The sequence below is a fragment of the Heliconius melpomene genome, chromosome 1 (genome assembly GCF_056956725.1).
Source record: "Heliconius melpomene rosina isolate 202511_hmr_F chromosome 1, ASM5695672v1, whole genome shotgun sequence".
Taxonomy (NCBI): domain Eukaryota; kingdom Metazoa; phylum Arthropoda; class Insecta; order Lepidoptera; family Nymphalidae; genus Heliconius; species Heliconius melpomene.
This window is the reverse complement of record NC_140389.1, coordinates 5,549,751-5,574,873: the sequence shown is the minus strand read 5'-3', so window position 1 is coordinate 5,574,873 and position 25,123 is coordinate 5,549,751. Positions and strand designations below refer to the sequence as shown.

Genomic DNA, 25,123 nt, shown 5'->3' with positions numbered 1-25,123 from the left:
AAATTGTAGTCTATGCTATACAATAGAATGTAAAAACATATTACAGAAGTTTCATCTGAATATGTTCTGTTGTATTTTTCATTAAAGTGGAACAAACATCTGACAAACTAAAACATTTATAATATTAATGGGATGGATATACTTTTTAATAACTTCTAGTGCGCCTGTGGACGTATCAAACGTGCGTCGAGTACGGCTGGTACCAGACTACCACCGGAAGCAAGCACCCCTTCTTAAATACTGTGCCATTGGGTTATTTCCATCAAATGTGCAAAGACTTCTTTGGAATTGAGTAAGATACTTTATTATTATTAGTTTTAAAAATGTTGGAAGGTTGAGATTTGGATATAGTAGTTAATCAAGATATATGTTACTTAAACGCTTAGAGTATTACTTTTAATATAATAAAAGACAATACAAATATGTTCTGTTCTTTAATTTTAAAAAACATACTTAATACATATTGAAAAGCATATTCTAATTATTCTCTTATAGCTTCAATGAATCCCGCCTCCGTTCCGGCATAGCTCGTACAAATAACTTGTTCGCTGGTCTCAACCATATCCCCGACCACGTGATCTCGGTGGTTGGTACCCACGATCCGTGGTCACCTATGGGACCTAACGCCTCTCATGGAGGTCACATGGCCCCAGTGTACGTTGTCGATGGGATCTCACATTGTAGAGCTATAAGGTATTTTTTTAAATTACTTTCGGTATTTGAAATGTATTAAAAATATATAAAATATTTTTTATTTCATTCTAACTGATCTTTACTGGACATTTTTTTAGTTTTTCCCAGTATCGAGTAGATAGCAGAGTAGGCAGAGAGAGCCCAGTGTTAAGTAAGACACTCCATTCCCTAATTTCAGTGCATTTTTAGAGACATTGCGTGATGAGTGGCTGATCTTAACACTACTCTTTGTCTGGGGAGGGGAAAAATTAAAATAGTCATATAGTAATACTAGCGGACGCGCGCAGCTTCGCTTGCCTATTTAAGGGTGAATTCTAATAATCCATGAAACATGTGTTCAATGAAATATTTTTAAGTCTAAATTTCAAATTTTATAAAAATCGGTGACGATTTAAAGATTTTTCCATACAAATTTTCAACCCCTTATTTACACCCTTAGGGGGTGAATTCTAGAAAACCATGAAACATGTGTTTCATGATATACATTTAAGAGTCTGAATTTCAAATTTTATGAAAATTGGTGACGATTTAAAAAAAACCTATACAAACTTTCAACCCCTTATTTGCACCCTTAGGGGGAGAATTCTAGAAAACGATGAAACACGTGTTCAATTAAATACTTATAAAAATCAAAATTTCAAATTTTATAAAAATCGGTGCCGATTTAATTTTTTTTCCATACAAACATTGAACCCCTATTTCACCCCTTTAGGGTTAAAATTCAAAATCCCTTCTTAGTGGATGTCCAGATTACGAAAGTAAACTTTTTTCCAAATTTAACGTTTCTACCATCAGCGGTTAAGGCTGTGCGTGCGTCTTACCTCAGTCAGTGAGGACAAGTCCTTTTATATATATAGATAATGCTCTTCAGGGACCGAACACACAACTATCTCATTTAAAATGAGACATAGTTCTACAGCAACGACGACTGTAAACTGAGAGACTTGCTACTCAGCAAAAAAATATAAATATATGTATATATATGATATGGCCATAGTGGGGCAATGGAGTGGAGTTCCAAACCAGTTATCCTTGTTAATGTTAATATTTTTATGCGCCGTTGAGTTTTGCCACCCAACACGAGATATCTCAAAAATTTGGCAGTGCGTGGTGAACGAAAAGTCTTCACTCCTATTATGCTATATACTCAATAAAAGCATTTATTTTTAAAGTTTGCATTTTTACTAAGTCTCTTCTCCATTCAGTCCTACTGGTACCAACGAAACGGAACAGCTGGAAGCGACGAAGTCCGAAGTCCTCTTCCATATGAGCAGCTGGTTGACCGGCGAAAGAATACTCTCGGGCGCGAACACTGCAGTATTTACTCCAATACTTGCACTGGCAGCCTTATGCGTTGCTTTGTGGAATTAATATGTGTAAATAATAAAATGTAAATGTGAAATATATTTTTTTATTTTGTTCTTTCATTTCAATGCAGTGGCATAGCGTGTGTTGACGCCATAGTAATGGGTTCAATTCCCAGTCGGGCGAACGAATAATTCTGTAGACGCGCGTAGAGCGCTGTAATTCACGAACCAGGCTGTAACTCACGAACCCGGATAGACATTTGAAATTTTCACAGATGATGTATTTCTGTTGCTGTTAGTTATAGCAACAAATACTAAAAAATAAAATAAATAAATATTTAAAGGGCCTCCCATATAACAATAAAACATCTCGTATGTCTGTTTATAACGGTATTTATTTACTTCTACGTGTTACAATTTTGCGAAGCGAATCATTAGCGAAGGATCTGTGTTAGGGGGTACGAAGAGACGAACGTACATACGAATATAATATACTGTAATATAAAAAAACATCACAAAACTAATTTCCACTTTGTATTATTAAATAACACGTAGCTTACACGTATAGAGTAATAATCGAACATAAACTAAACAAAAATCGATTTTTTTGTACAAAAAAATTATATATTGTAGAAAATGCCAACAATTCTTCATACCCCATACATTTTATATAAAAAATTACGATTATAAAATATAATTTATTTTAATCGATTTTTCTATTTATTCGAGATATACATAAATATCAAAAATTACCTAGATTCCGACGTAAATAGATAAAAAGGAGTTATTTGGTTAAACACTAACATACAAAATATATTTTAAACGATTACGAAGTACGGGTTTTTTAATAGTTTTTTGGTCAAAAAATAAATAGTTTAACTATTTATTCGCATAATTGATTTGATGAATCAATTGTTGTTTTTTTTTTTAATTATACACAAAAAAATGGAAAAGGCCTAACCGCAGACATTCTGTGTTTCAATATATCATGATTACATTATTGTATATTAAATATAACAATCATAACAATATTTCAAAAAAAAAAAAATGATTTACAATTTTATAATTTCAAAATTAAGACTTACAAAATTGATGTGTATGATTTATTTATTTTTTCTAAGATGATATAGTGGCTCTTTCTATATTCTAATAATATATTATTTACAAAATGTATATTGTGTTTAATAATCATTTTAGGTCAAACATTTATGCAATTGAAATTAAAAATTCTAAGTAATTAATGAAATAACAAACTTTAAATATATATATTTTCTATTATTTCCACAAAAACGAGTTACATACAAATTTGAACTGAAAAAAAAATATGGAACCAATTTTCACTATTTAGTAATTTCTTTAAAATTATCAAAAATTATAGCACGAACAAAAAACATTTCAACATAACCAAACAAAGAACTTTTTCCGGTTAATTCAATAATTGTATAAAATAAAACAATTAATTGTTTTCAGGATCAAAAAATTGGTTCTTTATATAAAATAATTGGTTCCATAGTTCAATTAATTGGATAAAACATAAAATTAATAGATATCTCACATCACAGTCCGTCTCTATGAAGACGGCGGCGTATGACAAGTACGAGTTTTTCAAAATCTGTTAAGATGAAAAAAAAATATTTTTATATAGAGTAAACTAGAATATGACTATCTAATGATAACGATTGATCGATTTAAAGAAAAAAAATGTAAATTATTAACTTTAGACTATTAAACTTTGATTATAATACGTTTGATGGTTCTGTAATTAATTTACAGTAAATAATATTAATAAATTGAGAACTGATACTCGAATACATAGACACATTTGAAAATTAAAAAAAAATATATATAAAAATCTATGTTATATTTTAAATTCCTACCAAGCATTTTAGTTGCAAACACTATTTAAGAAATATTCTTATTGTGTTCATATTACATTAGTTTGTTACTTAATTTTCAGCAAAATATTATTATTAGTATTCATATATATAATGTGTTTATATTTTAAATACATTTAAAATTTTAAAGTAGTGAATAGCTATATAGTTTACTCTATATAAATAAATGTATTTACGCAGTATTCTGTATGTGCGTACATATTATTTGCCAATTAGTTTTGTACTAAGACCGTCTGAAGCAAAAAAAACGTTTAACATTTTATGTTAGAGGTCCGGTGCGCGATTGAGAATTTTTTTATTATGTTTTTGCGGAAAAAAGGTAAAAAATAATTAGTAAATAATAAATTAAAACTTACTTTAATACCGATTAATAGTTTTTTTTTCTATGTATGGTCGAAAACAAAATGATGTTTGCTTTTTATTTAATATACATTTCGAAATATAAAAAAAAACAATATAAAGAAAGAGCCCATCCTTTACACAACAATAACAACATTATAATCAATATATACATTAAAAATTGAAAAAAACTGTGTATTCAAACGGAAAATTGTCAATTTGAACGTAACATAATTATCTAAGCTAAACTGAAACGACGCTATAATGGCATTCACTAATACTACTTTTACATACACAGGTTTATATACAGACTAACCTAATACATTTATATATGTATGTATGTGTATTTTGAAAATCTCAGAAACAAAAAACGGCTACCCATCTAATTGTTTCCGTACTGAGTGCTTTTTTATTATATTTGTATAAACAATTAATATGGCATCGGCAAAGGTACTTAAGATGATCATACAATAATATATTATGTATGTATGTTTGTACAAAAGTTTTGAAATTTCCAAAAAGAACCAAAATCACCACCATTTTAATTAAATATTGTCAAAATAATACTCTATAACAAATTGTATGACGTAAAGACATTATTTACAAACTCACTAAAGTTATATATACTTATGCATATGTATAATATATAATAATTATGTAAAATGTATAAACGGATACATTTTCTATACAAAAAAAGAAAAACGCTTAATGGAATTATACTTAAATTAGAATTAGACACAAAAAAAATTAATACTAATCAGGAAGGTAACAACATGAAGAGCAAAAAACCTAAACCGATTTCGATGAAACTTTTAAATAAAAAAATATTACTCTTAAAGAAAAATCCCGGTTATGGCATGATATATACACAAACAGACTGACAATATTAACTATAATATTTAAATCAATTAAATTGATTCATATAGTCATGTCAGAAAAATGCTGGACCGATTTTAGTGAGAGTTTCCGTTAAGTTAGTTAAAATCGATGGTATTTGACGTAAATTAACGTAGGGCTTTTTATAACTTAAATACTAGGGCTTCGGGGAATCAACCCCCGTTGCTCGGTTGGTCCTGAAATAAATAAAAAAAAAACATTAATAATGTTACTTAGCTATATAAAAATATTAATAATCATTACAATAATTACTTGAGACCCTCGTGTCGCACAGTAGGCCAACGACTGACTCTAAACGATAGATGCCCATGAAGGGGAAATTATTATATTTATATTATTTTCATTGTCCTGCTACTGCGAGAGTGTGGCGTTAAACTCAGCCATTCAATATTCACGATGGTATTGTATGTATTGTATACTGGTTCGATCCTCACTCGGAGGGATAAACATTTATTTTATTTCACCATTCTTGTACAAAACAAAGCTCGGCGTGGAATTCCGCCACTCGACGTGAAATATCACATAAATTGACCGGTGCGTGGGGAATGAAGTGCTTTGGCACTACGTTATTTCTGCCTACCCCGTTATATATATAAACAAAATATTACAATACCTGTATCGATTGGTCAACGCCTTTTGGACAAATCTCTTCTGTAACTCCGTAATCTATAATAGACACAATATTGACATTACACACATGTTTTGAACATTATTAGTAAGTTAGTGTAATATATAACCGAGCTTCACTGCGCCCGCTCTAACTTATTGTTATATTATAGCCCCATTGCACAAATGAATTACATAAATTGTAGCTCATGTGTTATTCTGATATGTAAGCTATATTACAGTAAAGTTTGATCCAAATCAATTCACTAGTTTTCGAATGAAAGTGTAACAAACATCCAATCATACGAACATTAACATTTATAATATTAGTAGGATAGTTTAGTAACTATTGATTTATTAGAATGTGTAGTCACATTCTACATGCGTAACTCACCAGCACGAGCACGGCGTTCAGCGCGGTCTGCCCGGTCACGCGCGGCGCTTAGCTCAGCACGCAGCGTTCGGCGCTCGTGATGGGCGCGAGGTAGAGCCGCGAGCGCGCCGCTTAACGCCGCGTGAAGAGAGCCTGCGAGAGGTGCAAGGCGAGTTGCGAGCGCCGCGCCGTTTGCAGAGTTTAAATCCGAAAAGTCAGATGTATGTCTTTCGATTATATGAGCTTCTGTGGAATAATCGAAATTATGTTGTTACAATACTGTACAAAAGAATAACAAGAATACTAAATTTACACATTTATCAAATTTTTTTTAGCTTTACTCTTATCCCGCATAAAGGGAGACAAAAAAATATTCTTTACTGAAAACTAAAATGAGTCCACTGACATCATGTTGAGTGGCGTAACTTAATGACGCGCTTTGTATCGTTAGTTGTTACCAGAAGAGAAGAAACAAAAATCCATTTTCCCGATTGAGAATCAAACCCACAACCATCGACGTCAATATTAACACCCACAATCTAAAGATTACTTATAACTCACCTAAGGGCATTTCCGTAGCTCCATTTTGCGTATAATCTGGTAACATTTCAAAAGACGTTTCAGAGTCAGTTATAACATCAACCATGGCTACACTAGCGTCTACTATTCTCGATTCATTTGTAGATAAATCTGACGATTTGTCTAGATTTTCTTGGTCTGGAAATTTTGAGAAAAAAAAATTGCCACATAAATAATTTTGTAACTTCATATCTGATGGAATCTAGTCTTAGTACACCTTGTTCCCCACGCGATGTACAATTATCGTGATATTGTGTGTTAAGTGGAGGAACTTGCTGACCGAAGCGAGAAAACGAAAGCATTCCCCCCAAATTGAAATATTTAGTTGCTCGCTATGATGACAAGAGAAAACGCGGCGTTGAATTCCACCATATAAAACGCACTGTGTTAAAAAATCGGTGGGACGTGAAGAATAGAGGATCTTAGTACTAAATTACATGCCTGCCCTGTTCATGTGTGGGATAGATCGTAAAGCAAAAGAAAGAACTATTACAAATTAAACATAAAATTATATATTATAATTAAAAAAAATACAGTCGAATTGATAACCTACTTTTCTTACAGAAGTCAGTTAATGAAAACAAAACAATAGCATACATATACAGTTCTTGAAATATAGTTGTAGTTTTTTAGCTTCACGCTCTACCCTACACATAGCACGGTAATTACAAAGAACCTGGGAACCTAGTGTTGATACACTATTCTCATTAAGACACTCCATTAATAACAATCATAGATACATATATATAATCTCACCGTGATTATTATCACATCGTCGTCGACAGCCGTCGCACCGTCCGGAGCGCGCGGCGATGGCGGCCGCCTCGCTCACTGACATTGCGGCGCTTAACGCCTCCGTTAGCTGATTGGCTGGGATAGAAAAATAACAGTTATAAATTATATGTATTAACTATATAGAACATACTCTTTTTGAGATAAGTGAGTTAGCGACCCAACTGCGGCTTCTCCCTCTTTATTTTATTGTAATATAATCGCCAGATTACACAAAATACTCAAAGAAATTGTAACCTATTTGTTCTTCTGATATGTAAGCTATTTTACTTTTACATGTTTCATCTTAATCTGTTCAGTAGTTTTTGTGTGAAAGTGAAACAAACATCTATCCTCACAAACTAACACAATTATAATATTTAGGATTAAGTATTTGTAAGATTTTTTTTTTATATAAAATGCATTGCATGCATGTAATATTTGAATATTAAATAAATCTAAAATGTAATTATTATTTATCCTGAATTAAAAAAAGTAAACATAACGAACTTTAAGTTACGGTACACACAAATGAATATTCAATTTTAAAAAACTCAAATGTCAATATAAAAATGTTTAACTCGCACATAAATTCTAATCTAGAAACCTCTCTCTATCATATACGCGATTAACTCCAAAACATTAAAATACCTTGCGCTTGCGCAGCGAGTAATAATTGATGCAAATCTGGCGCTTCAGTTTCACGCGATGTGTTTAGCTCACCGCAGATGTCTGAAAATTAGTACATAATATATAATACGATATTTCCATTACTATATATAACTAGACTGTTTGAGTTCATCGTGTCGACTATAAAGACGCCGGTTGTGGGTTCATTTGCTACTCGGAGGAATTAACAATATATTATTTTCATATTCCTAGCTGGTAACAAGACAAAGCGTGGGATCGAGTTCCATCACTCTCAACACACAATGTCTTGACAATTCGATGAAAAATGGGAAGTGGCCCGCACTGCCTACCCCACTATATTCTATATACATCGTGAACCAAAAAAGGAGCACAAAATACATTCAAATAAATAACTCACCAACTTGTCCCATGACGTCAGCGACGGCGAGCTCGGCCACGTGCGCGTAGTTGTGTGCCGGCACGCCCAGCAGTTCCGCCACCACCGCGCTCTTGGCGAGAAGCGCGCGCGATATGGCCGCGTCCAGGCGACGAAGACGCTCTGGGAATATAATAATATATTATATATTCTTCATTTTTAAAATATTATATTTAAAGATATTTATAACCTATTTGAATATAGCGCTCGCTTTGAAAACACAAAATATACATAAATTTTAACAAATTTTACATTAACGCCTATGTTTTGGCTGTAAACCAAATGATTGTGGGTTCGATGTTCAGTCGAAAACATCAATTATTTTCATTTACTTGCCGTAACAAAATAAAACTAGAAGTGAATATAATTTGTTGTTGAGTGGGGATCGAACCCACAACCACCGCATTCACAGTCATATATTTTTAACGAAAAGTAAACAACAGGTAACTGAATATCATAACTAGCCATTAAATTGTAACTAACAAATAAGTCAGTCACTTCTTAACGAAAATATGCTTCATAAGGACGACTAGGTAATATAACTGGTCAACAGAATTTCAGCAATAACCAAAAAAATAATTACTATACATACATACATATAAGGGAAAAATCACACTATAGTGCCGGTCACGGTATTGGCACCCAAAACATCAAACCATAATAACCACACTAACTAGTTGTTTCAGAACTCACCGTGATGTGACAACACCCGCCTGGCGGTGTGCACGGGGTCGGCGCGCACGGTGACGGCGCCCAGCAGCGCGGGCGGCGGGCTGCCACTGTGTGTGCTTATGCGGCCCACAGCTGGCGTCTGCGGCGATCTGGAAAATTTTATGTAATTTAGGTCAGTTCTAGGAAAAGAAAAATATAAGAAGAGAAACAATTGTAAAATTGCAAGAAACTGTTTTAACGTCGGCTAATATAATTTCACAAATTTATAATCGAGTGCAGAATGCTAACATTTTGTTAAATTAGTGCATAAAAACTTTAAATAAATAAAATAAATATGTATATCACACACTACCCTATGTTAAGCAATATCCATTTTCGTATATAGTGACATTACTCGTTGCCATGGCAACGTGTACTGTGCGCGTCAATTATTTCTCTAGTAATATATAAATAACTATATTCTGTACAAAAAACTTACTTTTCATCATCCGCATCCTTCTCTCCCGAAGCCCTCTCTTCCTTATCTTCCTTCTCTTTTTCCACTTCTTTCTCGTTCTCTTCCCTTTCAGCAGAAACCCTGTCTCGCTCCCTTTCGTTTGAAATCCTATCTCTGTCTCGCTCGCTTTCGTTAGATATCCTGTCTCTCTCGCCGGTGTCGGCCGGAGCGCTGGACGTTGACTTCTCTGAGGCATCTGATGGGTTTCTTGATACGTTAACGGCTGGAAAAAAATTATAATTTATTGGTTATTTTTTTTTTTTAATACAAAACATGAATATCAATCGATCTTAAATTGTTAGTATACCTGATCATATAGCAATAAATGTTTAAACTTTATTCGAGTATTTGATTTTTTATAATATATAACAATTTAAAGTTTATAGCAATAAAGCTACTAGTTTGAGTTGAAAAATTATTTTTATCTTGTACAGAATGACGTGTTAAGTGTATTTAGCGAAAAAATCTTATGAAAAAGCTATACATAGAATATACATAAACTTATCCCTGAATTATTCTACATATTTTAAGTTTATTATTTGAGTGGATATAGGGAATGTTGCTATTAATATTTTTTAATTTTGCTATATTATATAGTTTAACACTTAAAATTTCACTAGTAATTACTAAGTAAAAACTATTTATCCCAAAAAAAGAAAAGAAATAACTAAGTAAAACTATCTTTTACAACAATAGGAATTGTATATACTTACTAGCAGTATCATCAGCTGAGCGAGCATGCGCGTGCGCAGCTACAGGTCGCGCTTCAGCCAAACGGGCCTCCTGGATGTGTTTCACCCAACTGTTTATACACAACAGACATTCATGTTACAAATTTATTTACACAAGCTACAAGTTTTGTATTCCTTTTTACGAAAATTGTACGGACGTTGGAGTATGTAATTTGACACAGTTATAGTTTGTAAAGAGAAGAAGTGCCAAAAGCATTTTATTAAAATAATACAAAAAAAACGCATTAATCAATGGAATAAATATAACATTACCATATGTTTAATATTATACATTTTTGTATAAAATTAAAGTGACATACACAGTGCTATAGAAATGAATTTCGTTAATTCAATTCGAGAAATTGGAGACACAGATATAATATAAAGAGAATAGTTTGCCTGCTTCAACCAGCTAATCTTGGGATAAATCCTAGGATCTTAAATAAACAAAATAGAAAAATAACTTTATTATTTAGAAAATAAAGTAAAAAAAAAAATTATAATAACTCACTTGGCGTACTCTGCGGCCGTATTGGCTGAGAGCTCGTGCATTTGTATACTGTTTATGTTCATTAGGAAGAATGTATTCCTAACTGCTGCGTTTGGACGAAACAGAACCTTATCCCTGTGAGGTAAGGTTTAAAAATGAATGGACATATTTAGACACAATATATATAACATATCTACTTTATTATTCTGGAATAAGGTTTAGAATTGAAATATAGTTTAACTATATATTGCTATATAAAAATATAATTGAACATATTATCGGCTTAATTCATATACTACTATTCATATGTTTTTAAACCAAATTCAGAGGTTACAGAACTATTTTCATTAATACCTATTTTCTTACCATTTAATAATAGGTGTGATATAACTATTATGTCCGGTTTGCGGCAACGGTCGTAGTATAAACTTTTCTCCCTCACGTTGTAGTAAAACGAGACTGTCTTCTAACATAAGCGCCTGAGGATGGAAATATTGGTAAGTTAGTGCAGGTTCATTTGGTTCTTGGACATATACAAATACAATACATACAAATTTGAGACAAGTCGTGGCGCAGAAATAAAAAATACTGTTATAATATAATTTCCGCGCCAACTTTGTGAAATTTTATCTAATATAAATTGAACCTACTACCTCTTAACTTACCAAAACACGTATTTTCTTAGTATCAGTCCGTAATGCTAATTCTCCCTCTAATCTCAACGTGTGTGTTGTCAAATCTAATTTACGTAGTTCTTCGAAGTCTGTTCCACACTTCTCTGGTAACGTACGCACTTCTATTTTGTCTTGAATTGTACATAATCTAAAAAGAAAAGATAAAAAGTAAAACATATGAAAAAATATATATTCTTATTAATTTTTAAATGCGTCAGTTGTGACTTCGATTCCCATTGAACCGGGGAGATTGAATTATTTTTATTTCCTGGCTCTGGTTAGAAGAAAAAGCGGGGCGTTGGGTTCATCACGCAATGTTTCGAAAACTGAGTAGAAAAATAGGGAAGAGTGCCTTAACACAAAGTACCATTTAACTACCCTACTATATGAAAACATCCTCCGCCATTTCGCTATTTCAATCCACGATGAAGTATGTACAAGAAAGAGTTGTTACTCAATTAACATGTAAATTTAGAAATTACATACCTATGATAATTCTCCTGAGTTCGTATCGCTGTATCAACACTGTGTAGTACATCCTTCGCTACTGATAATGCCTTCTTTAGTTGACAAATATCATCTGCACTATCGCAATCTTCGCCATCTTCGCTTGTCGTTTTGAGAATGCTTTCTAGAAGCAGCTGATATTTTGTTAACCTGAAAAATATGGAAAAACGTTAGTATTATAGAATTCTAAATATTGAAATGAAAAGTATTATTTCTATAGGATTAATGAATTCATTAATTACAATAATTTTTCAAATAAATCCAGCATAAATATTAGTAGTATTGGGGTTACTCTTTTATTTTGCAGAAAACCAACATTAGCACACTTAGCCTCACCGAAGTAACATTTTTTAAAATTAAATAGCAAGAAATAAATATTTTCTCTCTATTACCTCTGCCATACACAAGCCAGCAAATCCCTCAGCTGTAATCTTCCACATCTGGGCAGTTGTTCTCTACCAGCTAAAAACTGATGCAATTCCTTGTTTTTTCTACGCCTTTCTCTTAAAGAGTCTAACGCCATACGCTGTCCACTGCAGAACTTCGATAGACATGGCGCGTAACCGGATTCTCCAAGCTGTAAAGATAATTTATAGCTTGTTATATGTCATTCAGTTACTGAAACATATTATTTCAGTTTCAAGCTTTTACAAAAATTCAAAGATATTGTATGTTGATTCAGAATCGATTAGGAATCGAATCGTATTTTTCCGGCAGCGCTGCTTTTAAATAAGAAAAAATATTAATTACCGTGTTCAACATAGCATCAGCTACTTGTCGTATCTCAACTACATGGTTGACCGCTTCATTTCTCACTTGTCTTAACTCCGAGTACAATTTAGTATGCCTTTCTCTAACTCCCGGTAAATTCGGGAAAAGGGCTCGAAGCTCCTCTGGAGGAAGTAAGGCAGGTTGCCTTTCGAGGGGTTTTAGGAAATCCACACCTAAGACTTTGAGCCAACGTACGTGAGATCCTTCTGAGACTATTAGTTCTGAAATAAAATAAGTATTTTAAGTTTTTTTTTTCTGACTTTTAAGGTGAGACTGTGTATTTTAAAACTACTTTGAATCATTACAGATTGCAAATCAAATAAATTTAAGGGTAACAAAATTTATGTACACAAAGCGCACATCAGTCAACATATTCTTTAATCAATTATAGCATAAGAAGCACTTTTGAATAGTCAAGTTACATAGAAATGTCAGTAGTGTCAGTCCCACAAGAAGCTACCACCAATTAACAATAAATCAATTTAAGGTGTTTTAATATATTTTTTCCATAACACTTACCATGTATAACCTCCTGTCGTTTGCGTATGCGCGCCGACAATATGATCGTGTCGCGTATGTGTTGTGGTAGGCTGTCCGACCACTGCGCGGCCAACGGATCCTCCTCCTCAGACCAATCTGATTGAGATCCTGAAAGAAGAGTTAATGAACCTTAATAACTGAAAACACTGTTCAAAGTGGCATACAAATTATTATCGTTAAGGTCTTTTTTAATCTATGTTAATATTCCCATATTTTAAATACATAGACAAAAATGAACTGAAAAATTATTGACAGATTTAACCAGTTATTTTCGACAGAATCATCATTTTAGGATTCATAATACAGTAAGGTAATGTGGAACTAACCACTTTGGTAGCATTACACTAGCTTTATAATATAGGCGTCACAGGCTGGCATAACAAAGTCAAAGCGTGACTTTGAGTAGCATTAAGATGAAAATTAAAAAAATCTTATAATCTAAAATAAAAAAATTACAATTAATACAAAATAGCACACACCTTGGTGTTCAGCGGCGACAGTGTTACTCTCGTTACTTCTAGACGACAAGCTCGAGCTGCTCGAGCTGCCTGAAGGCGCGGTCGGCGTACCTTCCAAGTCACTGTAAGCAAAAATATATAACTTTTAGTACAAATTATTTAGAAAATAATCAAAGTAATCTGTAAAATTACTTTAAAATTTAATAAATTGTATACTATTACGTACCACGTACTCGTCCTTAAAGAGTTTAAACCATCAAATTTAAAAACTACATAATACTGACTACTTAAATTTTATTAATTGTCTAAAAAAACATTTGCTGAATTTTATTATTCTAATAAGGTATACTTAAGAAATATTCATTCGTATAATCCAATGTAAGTAATCTATTCAAATTAAATCAAATACACGGAGCTTCCCCTAGAGTAGTCATTTGAATACGAGATAAACATTTTACTTTGGTCCTTCGAGCCGGATCTCAATTGTAATTGAATGAATACATAGAGTCATTAAAATATATTACAATAAAAACGAGAATTTTCGATCTTAAAAGAAGCTTATTTAGTTATTATTATTTTTTATGTATTGACACTCTGTTCTAGACTTTCCGAGAGAATTCAAGACATTCAACAAGTGACAGAACTGATTGCGGCATTTTTGATTATTTAGATATTTATTTCAAACATATATTTTAAGTCCTCCCCAAATAAAGGCATATCCTAATTACATTACAGTACATCATTATCGACAACGTAGGCATCGCCGTAACATACAATCATAAACTACTCAAAGGTCGGAGGAAACGCAATCCACAACATGCGGAGGAAGTTATAAAACGGTAAAACTGGCGGCGTTATTAAAGTACACATCGTGTGTACTATTGTAGGCGCGATTAACGACGAACAAGTGTTTCATGTTCGAATCGTTTGAAACATTTGCATTTGGGGCAGGAATGAGAGGTTTAATGGGAAATACATTTTAATTATTAGATTAGGGGCCCGTCGTGGCACATCGAGACAGCATCAAACTTTAATTGCGAGAGAAGTTTCTGTACGTAACTCATTCAGCAAATGTTATTCTTTAAGCAAGTAAGCTCCTAATTCTTGCCTGTATAAAATACAAACATGTATCTTATGAAATACAAATAATACGAAAATATTCATAACAAATGCAAGAAAAAAGGTAAAATTTTCAACAATCATTGATAGACACTGAACACCACCAACGCACGTCGTTCTAAGAATGTCCCCAGACCCCAGGTGAGGCAAATAAGTAATAAACGTTTTTAATTAAGTCGGACGCTTCCACTAATGGAGTGGGAGAATATTGCACAACTCTAAGGCTAGGTTAATGGAACGTTTACTTGAAATAACTGCTGTGACATTGAAGTGTATAGTGTAGATTATATTAAAAAATATTCCACGCTCATATATATTTAATTTTTTGTACTTATGTGTCGCATAATGTAGATGATATAAAGATCGTAGCAGCTCTCACAACATGTGAGATGTTGATACGAATCGTACTGAGGGAAACTAAGACAAAGCGAGGCGTTTAGTTCCGCAGCATGATATGCAATATTAAAAAATTGGACAGAGTACATTGACACTAGGTTCCCAAATAAAGATTTCGCATTTGAAGCTGCTTCTTTTCTTTAATATGAATAATAAATCATCTGACAAAAAACGTTAGTTCTAATAACGAAATCTTGTATATTTTTAAGAAGCATAATTGTTTGTATAATTAAGACAAGCCGACTTTGACTGACACACACACAATCTCTGACAACTAAAGTCAAACAGCTTCAACCAAATTATTTGGTATACGAAGACTTGTAAAAACAAACTTCAAGAACATAAAAATTAATCATAATTTTGACTAGTTAGCCAAATGTCATGGAGTAGACTATCATCCGGGAGGAATATTTCTGTTCTGTTTGTATAATATATTAATTTTTGTTTTATTTCACAGTAGGCAGGCAATAGTGCCAGAACACTGCACTCTCCACTTCCCGCTACACCGCATTTTGATTTACTAAACCTTCTTCTTCGGTCTTGAGGTTAATGCTGTTAGCCCTATTGGCCTTTACAGCGACACCGAGTGGGGAGGGAAGAGGGTACTCTGTCCCTGAGAATATGCAGGCACTGTGTGGCTGCCTGTGGGAGGCATTTACTAAAGCAGAAAGCCAAACAATATATTGACTCAAATGGGGATAGAACCCACAGTCAAAGCCTTAACAATCAGTTGCTGTCCCACTGCACCACGACGGCCGGTTACTTATTGTATTACAGTACATTTATATATCATATTTATTAATAAGTATTATTTATTATATGCATTTATTTTTGTTAGTTTGTTAGAACAAAAATGTGTAGTTAGCGCGAGATAAAGCAATTTATCATAATTGACGGCCGAGTTATGTCCACGATAACACACATCCGACGATGGTCGTGACGGTTGACGCTTTTTAAATATAACAAAAAGGGATAAAACAAAGGAAGACAGGATATAGTTTAAAATTCGATGGGGATGAATGAAGAGGGCGGATTTGATAAAAATGTTATTTAAAAAATCAGGAAAAAGTCGATATTTTTAATGGCTTTTTCTTTTGCATTTTATATTTATAGAATCAGCAGAGAGAACAAATTGTAAGAAATCTATCCGTTCTCCGTATTTCGATCAAGTTATTAGGATTAATTGAAAAGACGAAAACACAACGATCGCAGTTACACAAGAGCCAGGCCTATTGTGCTAATTCGTCTTAACGTATTGACACTCTAAATTGAAACTCAGAGTTTACTTATATCCTACCCATATAAATAAATTAGAAATATCACACAAAAATGAAATCAAGAAATCTTGTACCCAAAATTAAAACAAATATTGATTTTTTATCTATTTTATTATACCTTTCAGACATAGTCCTTCTGGCGAGGACACCCACAGCGGGCGGCTGTCTACCGGCCGGCAGCGACACATTGCGGGAAACGCGAGGTGGCGCGGGAGTTGCCATGTTTTACACTTTCACTTTACACTTTGCACTTAACACTTGTGTATTTGTACACTTAACTCATATTTATGTTTATTTGATTATGAATTACACTTTTAAGAAATTATAACAGGAAATAGAGTACTAGATCTAAAAAATATCGTTGGTTTCATCAGTGTCTCAATTGTTTAATAGAGTAAATAGCACTAAATAAATAATTAAATTAAACCGCCCGACTAACAATTTATTAGCGAATGTTCAATCTCAAATTTTTGTGACCGCGTAGTAGGATCGACGAGTTATGGTCGCCCCGAAGTTAGGTTTTCGAAACTATTGCGCATTATGCACTCGGAGAAAAATAATGAAAAGTTAGAAAAAATCCTAAAATCATCTGCGCAGCCATTTATAGCTAGCTTCAGGTCGACCACGACTCGTCGACTGTACTGTATGTACACACATAAATACGCAAAATTTACGACATTACGTGCGTACCGTTGCCCTGCGACCGTAACTGGACGCGCGGTTTATTGACGCTAAATCATTTCAGCTCGTTTAATATTTCAGTTGATATATTTGAAAAGCCGGCATGGCACAGTAAAAAGTCGAGATTATTTTAGGTTCGAATTAGTTTATTATTGAATTGTTAAAGAATAAAACAAGAACTAAATGAAAAAATATGTATGTACCTAACTATGATTCAATGTAAAACAACAATAGACAGACCGATACAGATAGTAAATTAAAATAAATTGATTTTCTTGATCGAAATTGACTTAAAATTTGGCTTATTTATCAGCCTTACTAAGGTCTATAAACAATGTCAATGGACAATTTGAACGAAACGAATAAAATTAATTTTTCAACTGAATTTTACAAATACAAAAAGGACATCCCTACATTCTCTCCATATGAGAAAAATAACACTAAATTATTTAATAAATGAGAAGTCACCTAATAAATATTTAGTATCCATTTCCACCCTCATTCTTCACTAACTGGGTGACTGTTGAGCAATCACGTTGAAACCTAAATGACTATTGTATCGTTACTTGTATAGTTAGTTAAATATTTATAAGTTTTCTTTTAACATCGTCATGCTAAATTAGCACGTCAGTTTTAAAAGATTTATTTTCTTTTATAAGTATTGTAAATGACTTTTTTTTGCAATACTTAAGTAGAGTTAAATAATGACGATTTTTGAATGCCGCATTTTGTATTACCTAAACAAAGTAAGAAAAATAATTCTCAACTTTTAGTGGCTATCGAATCCACTACCATCGGTTACATTTAATGAATCGTATAGTAAATAGTAAGTAATAAATAGTTTATTTTAATAAATTGATTTTCTCACCAAAGTCTATCCAGTACAAACGTTTTGCGATATTAAAATTAAATTAAAAGCATTAAATAAAAATTAAATGAACTTTAAAACTCAAACGTCACACATAAACAGGTATATCAAAACTGCGCCACGTTAGCGTTAACTAGAACTCAGAATCGATATTTTTGTATAATTATAATTAACATACTGTTATGTTAATTGTCATCACTTTACGACACGCCAGGTAGCGATATTAGCATGTATATAAGGAATCAACGAAGTAACCTATCAATCTACCTGTTCTACTTTATATGGACTACATACATAATGTATGGGAGTAAGTAATTTCATTGCAGAGATACGTGGATACAAACAAATACTCATATAATTGTTTATCACCATAAACCAAAATGGGAAATAAGCCATTAAACACTAGGCGATCAACTTAACATTTTTCATAGCAGAATATCTAGAAAAGTTACCATTTTTTAATATAACTTAAAATCTATTTCAGAATTAATATTGTAAGAAAAACAATGATACATTATATCATATTTATACATTAGTATAAACAAAATAACAGCGTGGGATGAAAACAACGCAATACCCATAGAAAACTCCGCAAACCTGACTGACACACAAAATAACAAGATCAATTGATCCAATTCTATTACAATACCAAAAATATTGAAATATTCTTTTAGAATACGTATATTATTTTATTTATTTTCGAAACTCAACGCTGTAATTATTATAATAAATAGGTTTTGTATTATTTTCGTATAACTTGTTAACTTTTCATATATTTGCAATACAAATGCATGTATGTGTATCAGTAAAATATATTCCTGAAATCATCTAACTAGCTCTGCAAGTGCACAAGATAAAGCACAATTACTCATACAGTGGCGTCACGTTATCCGCTTTGGAACACTAAAAATAAAACCCATATATACGTGCTAAAACTTATGAACATATCGAAATATAGTACAAATATATAAAACTATGTATATAAAACTCTTACTTTCCGCACTGCCGGAACAAACCGGCGTAGAACGCTGAAATTTAACATCTAGGTTTTAGAAATCACTGAGAAGATTCCCCGAAATTAACACGAAAACGAAAAAAAATGGAATTATATTTTTTTCTAACGTAACCGAAATTGTGGGCGAAATTCATATTTTTATAAATTTCAACTTGCACGTATTTGAACCAAGGTAATGTAGCCAACTATGAAGCTAAAAGTTAATATAAAATTTCGACACACTATTAAAAATAGATTATTCAAACTCAGACACTATTAAACATAGAAGATAGATTTATATTTTTCGATAATTTCACATGAATTTGTTAATAAAAATAAATAGTTTAATAATATTTATAGCAAACGTAACTTATTATTTTTATTACAGGCTCACAATTACAATGATAATAATGCATTGTCTTTATAAATATGTAAATAAAGAGATAAAAATGAGTAGCTTCACTAGATATATTTACAATAATTAAGTTTTATGTTCAATTTCAACACGACACGACGACGACAACATTATAAAAAAATTCTATAATTTATTCCAATTTGGATTTACTACCATCTATAATTCTGGAATCTTAAAAAAAAGAAAAATACCATTGAATCGTTACAGAAATAAGAGTTCAAATCCACGTAATTTTTTAAGCAAAAATCTACGTTTTTTTTAAAGTCTTTTAAAACATTTTTCTATTATTAGTATGGAATAACACTAAAAATGATAAGAAGAAATAATCATCATCATATTTATCAATAACCACCCATACTTAATCAAAACATAAATGATTCAAATATCCACAAACCACAGTAAGTCCAATTAAAAAACCATTACTATATTTCAAGAAAACTTATTCATATTATAAACTATAATTGCACTAATACTCAAAACGACTTTTCGATAAGACGTCTTTACCGGAGCGCGTTTACGAAACAACTGAGTATCGGATATAGGTAGCGCCCCTGAACCACCCCAAGTCTTAGCCTTATCAAACAAATTGTACTATTCTGACCGTTAGATATTGAAAATGATCAAGAAAGGTATAGTCAAGAAAGGTATAGACAATATTTTTATATAAAAGTTAAAACACAAGATATACCTATGTATAAAAAGGGCCTCATGAAGCCAATTTTGTGACTAACAAAAAATGAAATTTTACAAGGAAATGCTAACAAACAGTTACTATGACACAAATTTGATTTTTAACGCAATTCAAACACTTTTGTTTGTTGTAATAGACTTAGAGTGTTCTTTAAACACACTTATCTAAAGACATTGGATGTTGAGTGGCAGAAACAAACTACATGTACTATTATAACATAATGATAAAAGAACTCGTAAATAATACTAAACACCTGGGTTGTTTAACAAGAAAGACAAATTAACTTGACGATATGTTTACAGCTAATAATTTTAGCATCAAGCAGTTGTACAAATGCGATTCGAACCCAAAACTAATAAATAATAATCGCTGATGAAGACATCAATTCAAGTCAGTGTAGGTATATAACATACAAATTGATATGTTATAACAATTTCCATATTGAAAAAACATTACAACAAGCACAAGGACGAAACAATAAGATAAATATGTACATCTATTTACATATATACATATAGGTTACTGAGTGACTGACTGACAACGCACAGACGAAGCTACTGGATTTAGAAAGTTAAAATTTAGTATCTAAATAGGTTAGGGATTGTAGGGGAGCACTAACAGAGGAACTTACGAAAACGAAAAAAAAATCTCGAAGTCTACGCCGAACAAATTCGCGACGACTAGAAACATAATACAAAACGTATAAAGACGAAAGAAAAATACAAATTACAAATATATAATAATAAAAAGAAGCCATTACGTTTGCAAATCAAAATATTTATCCCCAGTGAAATCTTTATCGGTTAAAATGAAAAAGCTTTGTGGCTCATCAATCAGCGATGGAATAGAAAACCAAGGTCCCTTATATATATAGTATATACCTATAGATATCTATTCATGTATTGTGAATTTTCTTTTAACGTTTACGCAACGTATTATAAAATGATTGTTTACAAGAAATATGTATGGTGAAGAATATTTGCTTTCTGTGTTTTACAATAGATATTATTTTCAGTTTCTTTATTAAAGCAAACTGAGAGGTGAGACACTATTCTTCACTTTTCCCTACTTTGGAAATATCGTATACGATGGTTGGTCGATGGTTCGTTGATGGTTTGATCCTTATTCGGAAAAAAAAATGAATTTTAATTAATTCCCTAACTGCGCGTGGTTAAATTCCTCCAGTAAACATCTCTCGGAAAATGTTTCAGAAAGTATCGTACAGAGTGTATTTAGTGTAAGTTCCTTCCGCTTTCCTGTTACGGAGAACAGAGTATAAAACTACTTTTAATATTACTGTCTACCTATAGTGAAAAGAATGACCGAATATGAAAACATTAGCAACATAAACACTTCGATGAACGAAAATATAAACGATTTCTGCAAGACAGTTTTTTAAAGAAACTACGCACCAAAGTTGTTTTCAATTTTTTCTAAATGTTCATATGTTTAATACCTTAATGAAGCTAAAGTAAACAAGTATCTTTCATCATCAAAGAAACAGAATGTAAGAAAAATAAATAGGCATACAAAGCACTGCCAAATCAGAAGTCTATGATATTGCTGCCAAACAAAGCTAAGTACATAATTACAACAAAGTCAAACGCGGCGTTAAGTTCCGCGAATTAGCACGCAATGCCTTGCCTTGCCAAATTCTCCTACTACGCGGGATATAGCGAGAAGCTGAAAAAAATCATTACGTACCTATACATTCACGTACACTTACGTACATTACACACGTGCCATCCTGTCTAAATATACCCAAGTACCACGTACGGAAATTAAGAGTTACGAACCCATTATAGGTAATAAATGAAGTTGCTCTCAGAGTTCATGTGTACCTGAAATACACTGAGCTAATCTAAATAGATCCTAGAGCTATCTCTTCCTGTGAACATTACTCATGGAGCCACAGATCGGTGATGGTAATTACATTTTAAGTCTATTAATATTAATATTCTAAAAATTTCGTAATAGATGAACTACTTACTGATCAGTCTTGAATAAATCGCTTGATACCAAAATGAATTCTATTGTTATTATAAATCCTTGGTTTTATTAAACAGAAAAGACTTTTCCTTCCTTTAGTGTGGAATAACAGTTAAGGAAAGTTAAAATATTTAATGACCAGCAATATCTGTTGGCAAATGATCTTTCCTTGTAAAAAAAACATTGTTTAACGAAAATTTGTAAATAAACATTAGATTCTTTCGATATTCTCCGTTTTATGCGAGATACATGTGATATATATATTAATACAAAATTTCTAAATTTAAAATATTCACTTAACTCTTAGAAATTAAGCAAAACGAATCCGTAATCCAATTTGACATCGCATTCAATAATAAACAGCCATTGTGAACTGAGACAAATTGAAAGGGACAAGTGGGAGTCGCTGAAAGGTCTTTCTAAAGTCAACCAACTTTACTTCTGAAAAACTGTCAAGTCACGAAATGTAGAGAACAAAAAATATATATTTTTTTTTACATTAAACCTTTTTTAATTTATTGTAGAGTTTATATAGATTCCTTGGGACAATTGCAAATACAATTTAATTTTACTGTAAAAGTATAATGTAACTATTCGTTTTTAATTTTGACTCAAAAAGCAGTCTAGAGAGTATTTATTTTTATAAAATAAATATAATTTGTAAAATCGAAATAATAGGTAGCGGGCAGAGCCCAAGTAATCACAGCAGGCAGAGATTTTTTTATTAAGACACTCCATGCCCCATATTTACGAAACATTACATGTTGACTTTAACTGTACACAGGAGAAATGAAAATAATTTAAACATAATCGTTTCCCCGAATGGGGATCGAACACACACCTACAAGTTATAAATAAATATATAAATACAATTTTTTTATACGAGTAGAATTATTAATAGAACGATATTATTTACTTTGTACCACGCGCAAAGATGAAAAAGCGACCCTAACCTCTACAGAGTTACTCCTATACGAAATTCGCAAAGTTAAAACTTCCACAAGCCCTTCAGTCGCAAACATTTAGCTGTTTACTAAAAACGTAATTTAACATATTGTTAGTGGTAATTGCACAATTTAAAAATAATAATACCAATTTAGAATTGTATAACAATATATATTATGCGGGACTCGAACCTGGAATAGGTCTTTAAAGTAATCCAAAAACATATTTTATTAAAGTTTATTATATTATTATTATTTTTTAAAATAAATATAACGTAATCTAGTTATTATATTATAAAATTTATAGTGTAGAGTAACCTTCTAATAATAAATAAAATAAATCGATCAAATCAAAATTGATTAGGAAAAACTTTTTTTAAATTTTCGACGAAACCGAGGTGCCGTCACTAGTTTATATTGATGTAGCAACAACGTTGACAGCCAAGGCAAGCAAATAAATGAAATATCATCCGCACAATTTTAAGCAACCTTGAAAAATTGAAAATACTCTAAGGTTAAGAAATCAATAAAAATCTGGGCAATACAGTATACTGGACTATATCGATATTAAAATACCGTATATCTATCTATATCTTATTTGGATGGATGGTATTTATGACAGTTGGCAGGCGTCGAGTTTAACCGATCATATTAGTTTGAGTTCCACAAATTCGATAGTTATTAAAAGACGATTTCCGGAGGAAAATTCTGTAACTGTAACTTTCGAAACTTCGGACATACTAGTCATTGGGATTGATTTTAATATTGCGAATGTAATATGCTGTTAATAAATGCATAAATGCTATAGAAAAACACAGAAAAAACTTCCTGTTCAAATCATCCAAAACAATAATCATGCTAGGTATTTCATTTCTTAGGCAAATGTCTACCATACATACATACACTTCATACATTTGTATAAACACGGCGCACCTTGCGTGACGTGAGCCTGTGCGCCATTAAGAGCCAGAGACGTATTGACTACAACTTGATGTTTCATTGCTGGCGATACAAAGTTTTATAGCTTGGACGCTATTAGAGAAAGTAAATTGCTTGATTCTGCTTTAAAATTGTCTTTTTATTGCTTAATGTATTTTTAATATCTGTTACTAATATTGTCTATCTATTATGGTATGTTATCTTTTATATTATATCCAATAATAAATCTAATGTTAAGATATTTCGTTCTCCGTGGCGGTACTAAACACCGAACTAAACACCTTGATCTGATTATCAAAGCGAGAACAAGCAAAGAAAGCAAAAAAGCAAAGAAAGTTTCTAGCGCCTGATTTTTTTTCCAGAAACTTTTCCCATCATTATACTATGTAAAACCTGTAACATTGCAATACAAACAGACCAAACCTAACCTATAAATGTAGGAAGGAAACTCTCCTACCCAAACCTCCTCCTAAGCTATAAAACAACTTTAACGTCTACGACTATGTACCGAGTATGTGTACATACGCTAGTAGGTACACAGCGTCTGCAAATACGACACTCCTAAAGGTACGGTATAGTCTATAGAGGATTCGCTAAGGTTTATGAGATATAGACCTATAAATATACATACATGTATATTATATACCAATATATTGATTGATATATATGTAATATGGATGGTGTCTTAAATATAGTATTTTTTTACATCACAGTACAGTAATTTGTTCTGTGGTGCATCTCCATTGATTCACTCCTTCCACCCACTTCCGCACTTAAAAAGCAAGAACAATACATGTAACAGCGTTCAGCTCCGCCACTCAACGTGCAAATATGCCTTTATTTAAAAAAATAGCTATACATAGCCTATATCTAGCCTTTACCAATACGACAACAGACTATGAACAACCTTACTCCAATACTACTACTTGATAGAGGTGACCATCG

General features: G+C 32.1%; 2 protein-coding genes across 7 annotated transcripts in view; one reads left to right on the top strand and one right to left on the bottom strand.

Moving 5' to 3' along the window:
• LOC146541078 (putative serine protease K12H4.7) overlaps positions 1–2,095 on the top strand; it is a 34,702-nt gene extending 32,607 nt beyond the window's left edge. For both annotated transcript variants that reach the window (XM_085194748.1, XM_085194739.1), the window contains exons 9-11: positions 160–292; positions 496–693; positions 1,899–2,095. In XM_085194748.1, the coding sequence (XP_085050874.1) occupies positions 160–292; positions 496–693; positions 1,899–2,064 (497 nt within the window). In that variant the 3' untranslated portion in view covers positions 2,065–2,095. The remainder of the gene's footprint in view (positions 1–159; positions 293–495; positions 694–1,898) is intronic.
• A 280-nt stretch (positions 2,096–2,375) lies between these two features.
• Positions 2,376–25,123, bottom strand: part of RhoGEF2 (Rho guanine nucleotide exchange factor 2) — a 170,353-nt gene continuing 147,605 nt past the window's right edge. For 4 of the 5 annotated variants that reach the window (XM_085194709.1, XM_085194692.1, XM_085194700.1 and 1 more), the window contains 18 exons: positions 13,887–13,987; positions 13,387–13,515; positions 12,847–13,088; positions 12,489–12,673; positions 12,076–12,246; positions 11,581–11,737; positions 11,282–11,394; positions 10,937–11,050; positions 10,408–10,496; positions 9,677–9,917; positions 9,220–9,347; positions 8,509–8,649; positions 8,112–8,192; positions 7,446–7,559; positions 6,672–6,827; positions 6,132–6,356; positions 5,745–5,797; positions 2,376–5,307 (listed from right to left, as the gene is read on the bottom strand). In XM_085194709.1, the coding sequence (XP_085050835.1) occupies positions 5,284–5,307; positions 5,745–5,797; positions 6,132–6,356; positions 6,672–6,827; positions 7,446–7,559; positions 8,112–8,192; positions 8,509–8,649; positions 9,220–9,347; positions 9,677–9,917; positions 10,408–10,496; positions 10,937–11,050; positions 11,282–11,394; positions 11,581–11,737; positions 12,076–12,246; positions 12,489–12,673; positions 12,847–13,088; positions 13,387–13,515; positions 13,887–13,987 (2,464 nt within the window). In that variant the 3' untranslated portion in view covers positions 2,376–5,283. The remainder of the gene's footprint in view (positions 5,308–5,744; positions 5,798–6,131; positions 6,357–6,671; positions 6,828–7,445; positions 7,560–8,111; positions 8,193–8,508; positions 8,650–9,219; positions 9,348–9,676; positions 9,918–10,407; positions 10,497–10,936; positions 11,051–11,281; positions 11,395–11,580; positions 11,738–12,075; positions 12,247–12,488; positions 12,674–12,846; positions 13,089–13,386; positions 13,516–13,886; positions 13,988–25,123) is intronic. The other variant, XM_085194718.1, reaches the window with a different exon arrangement.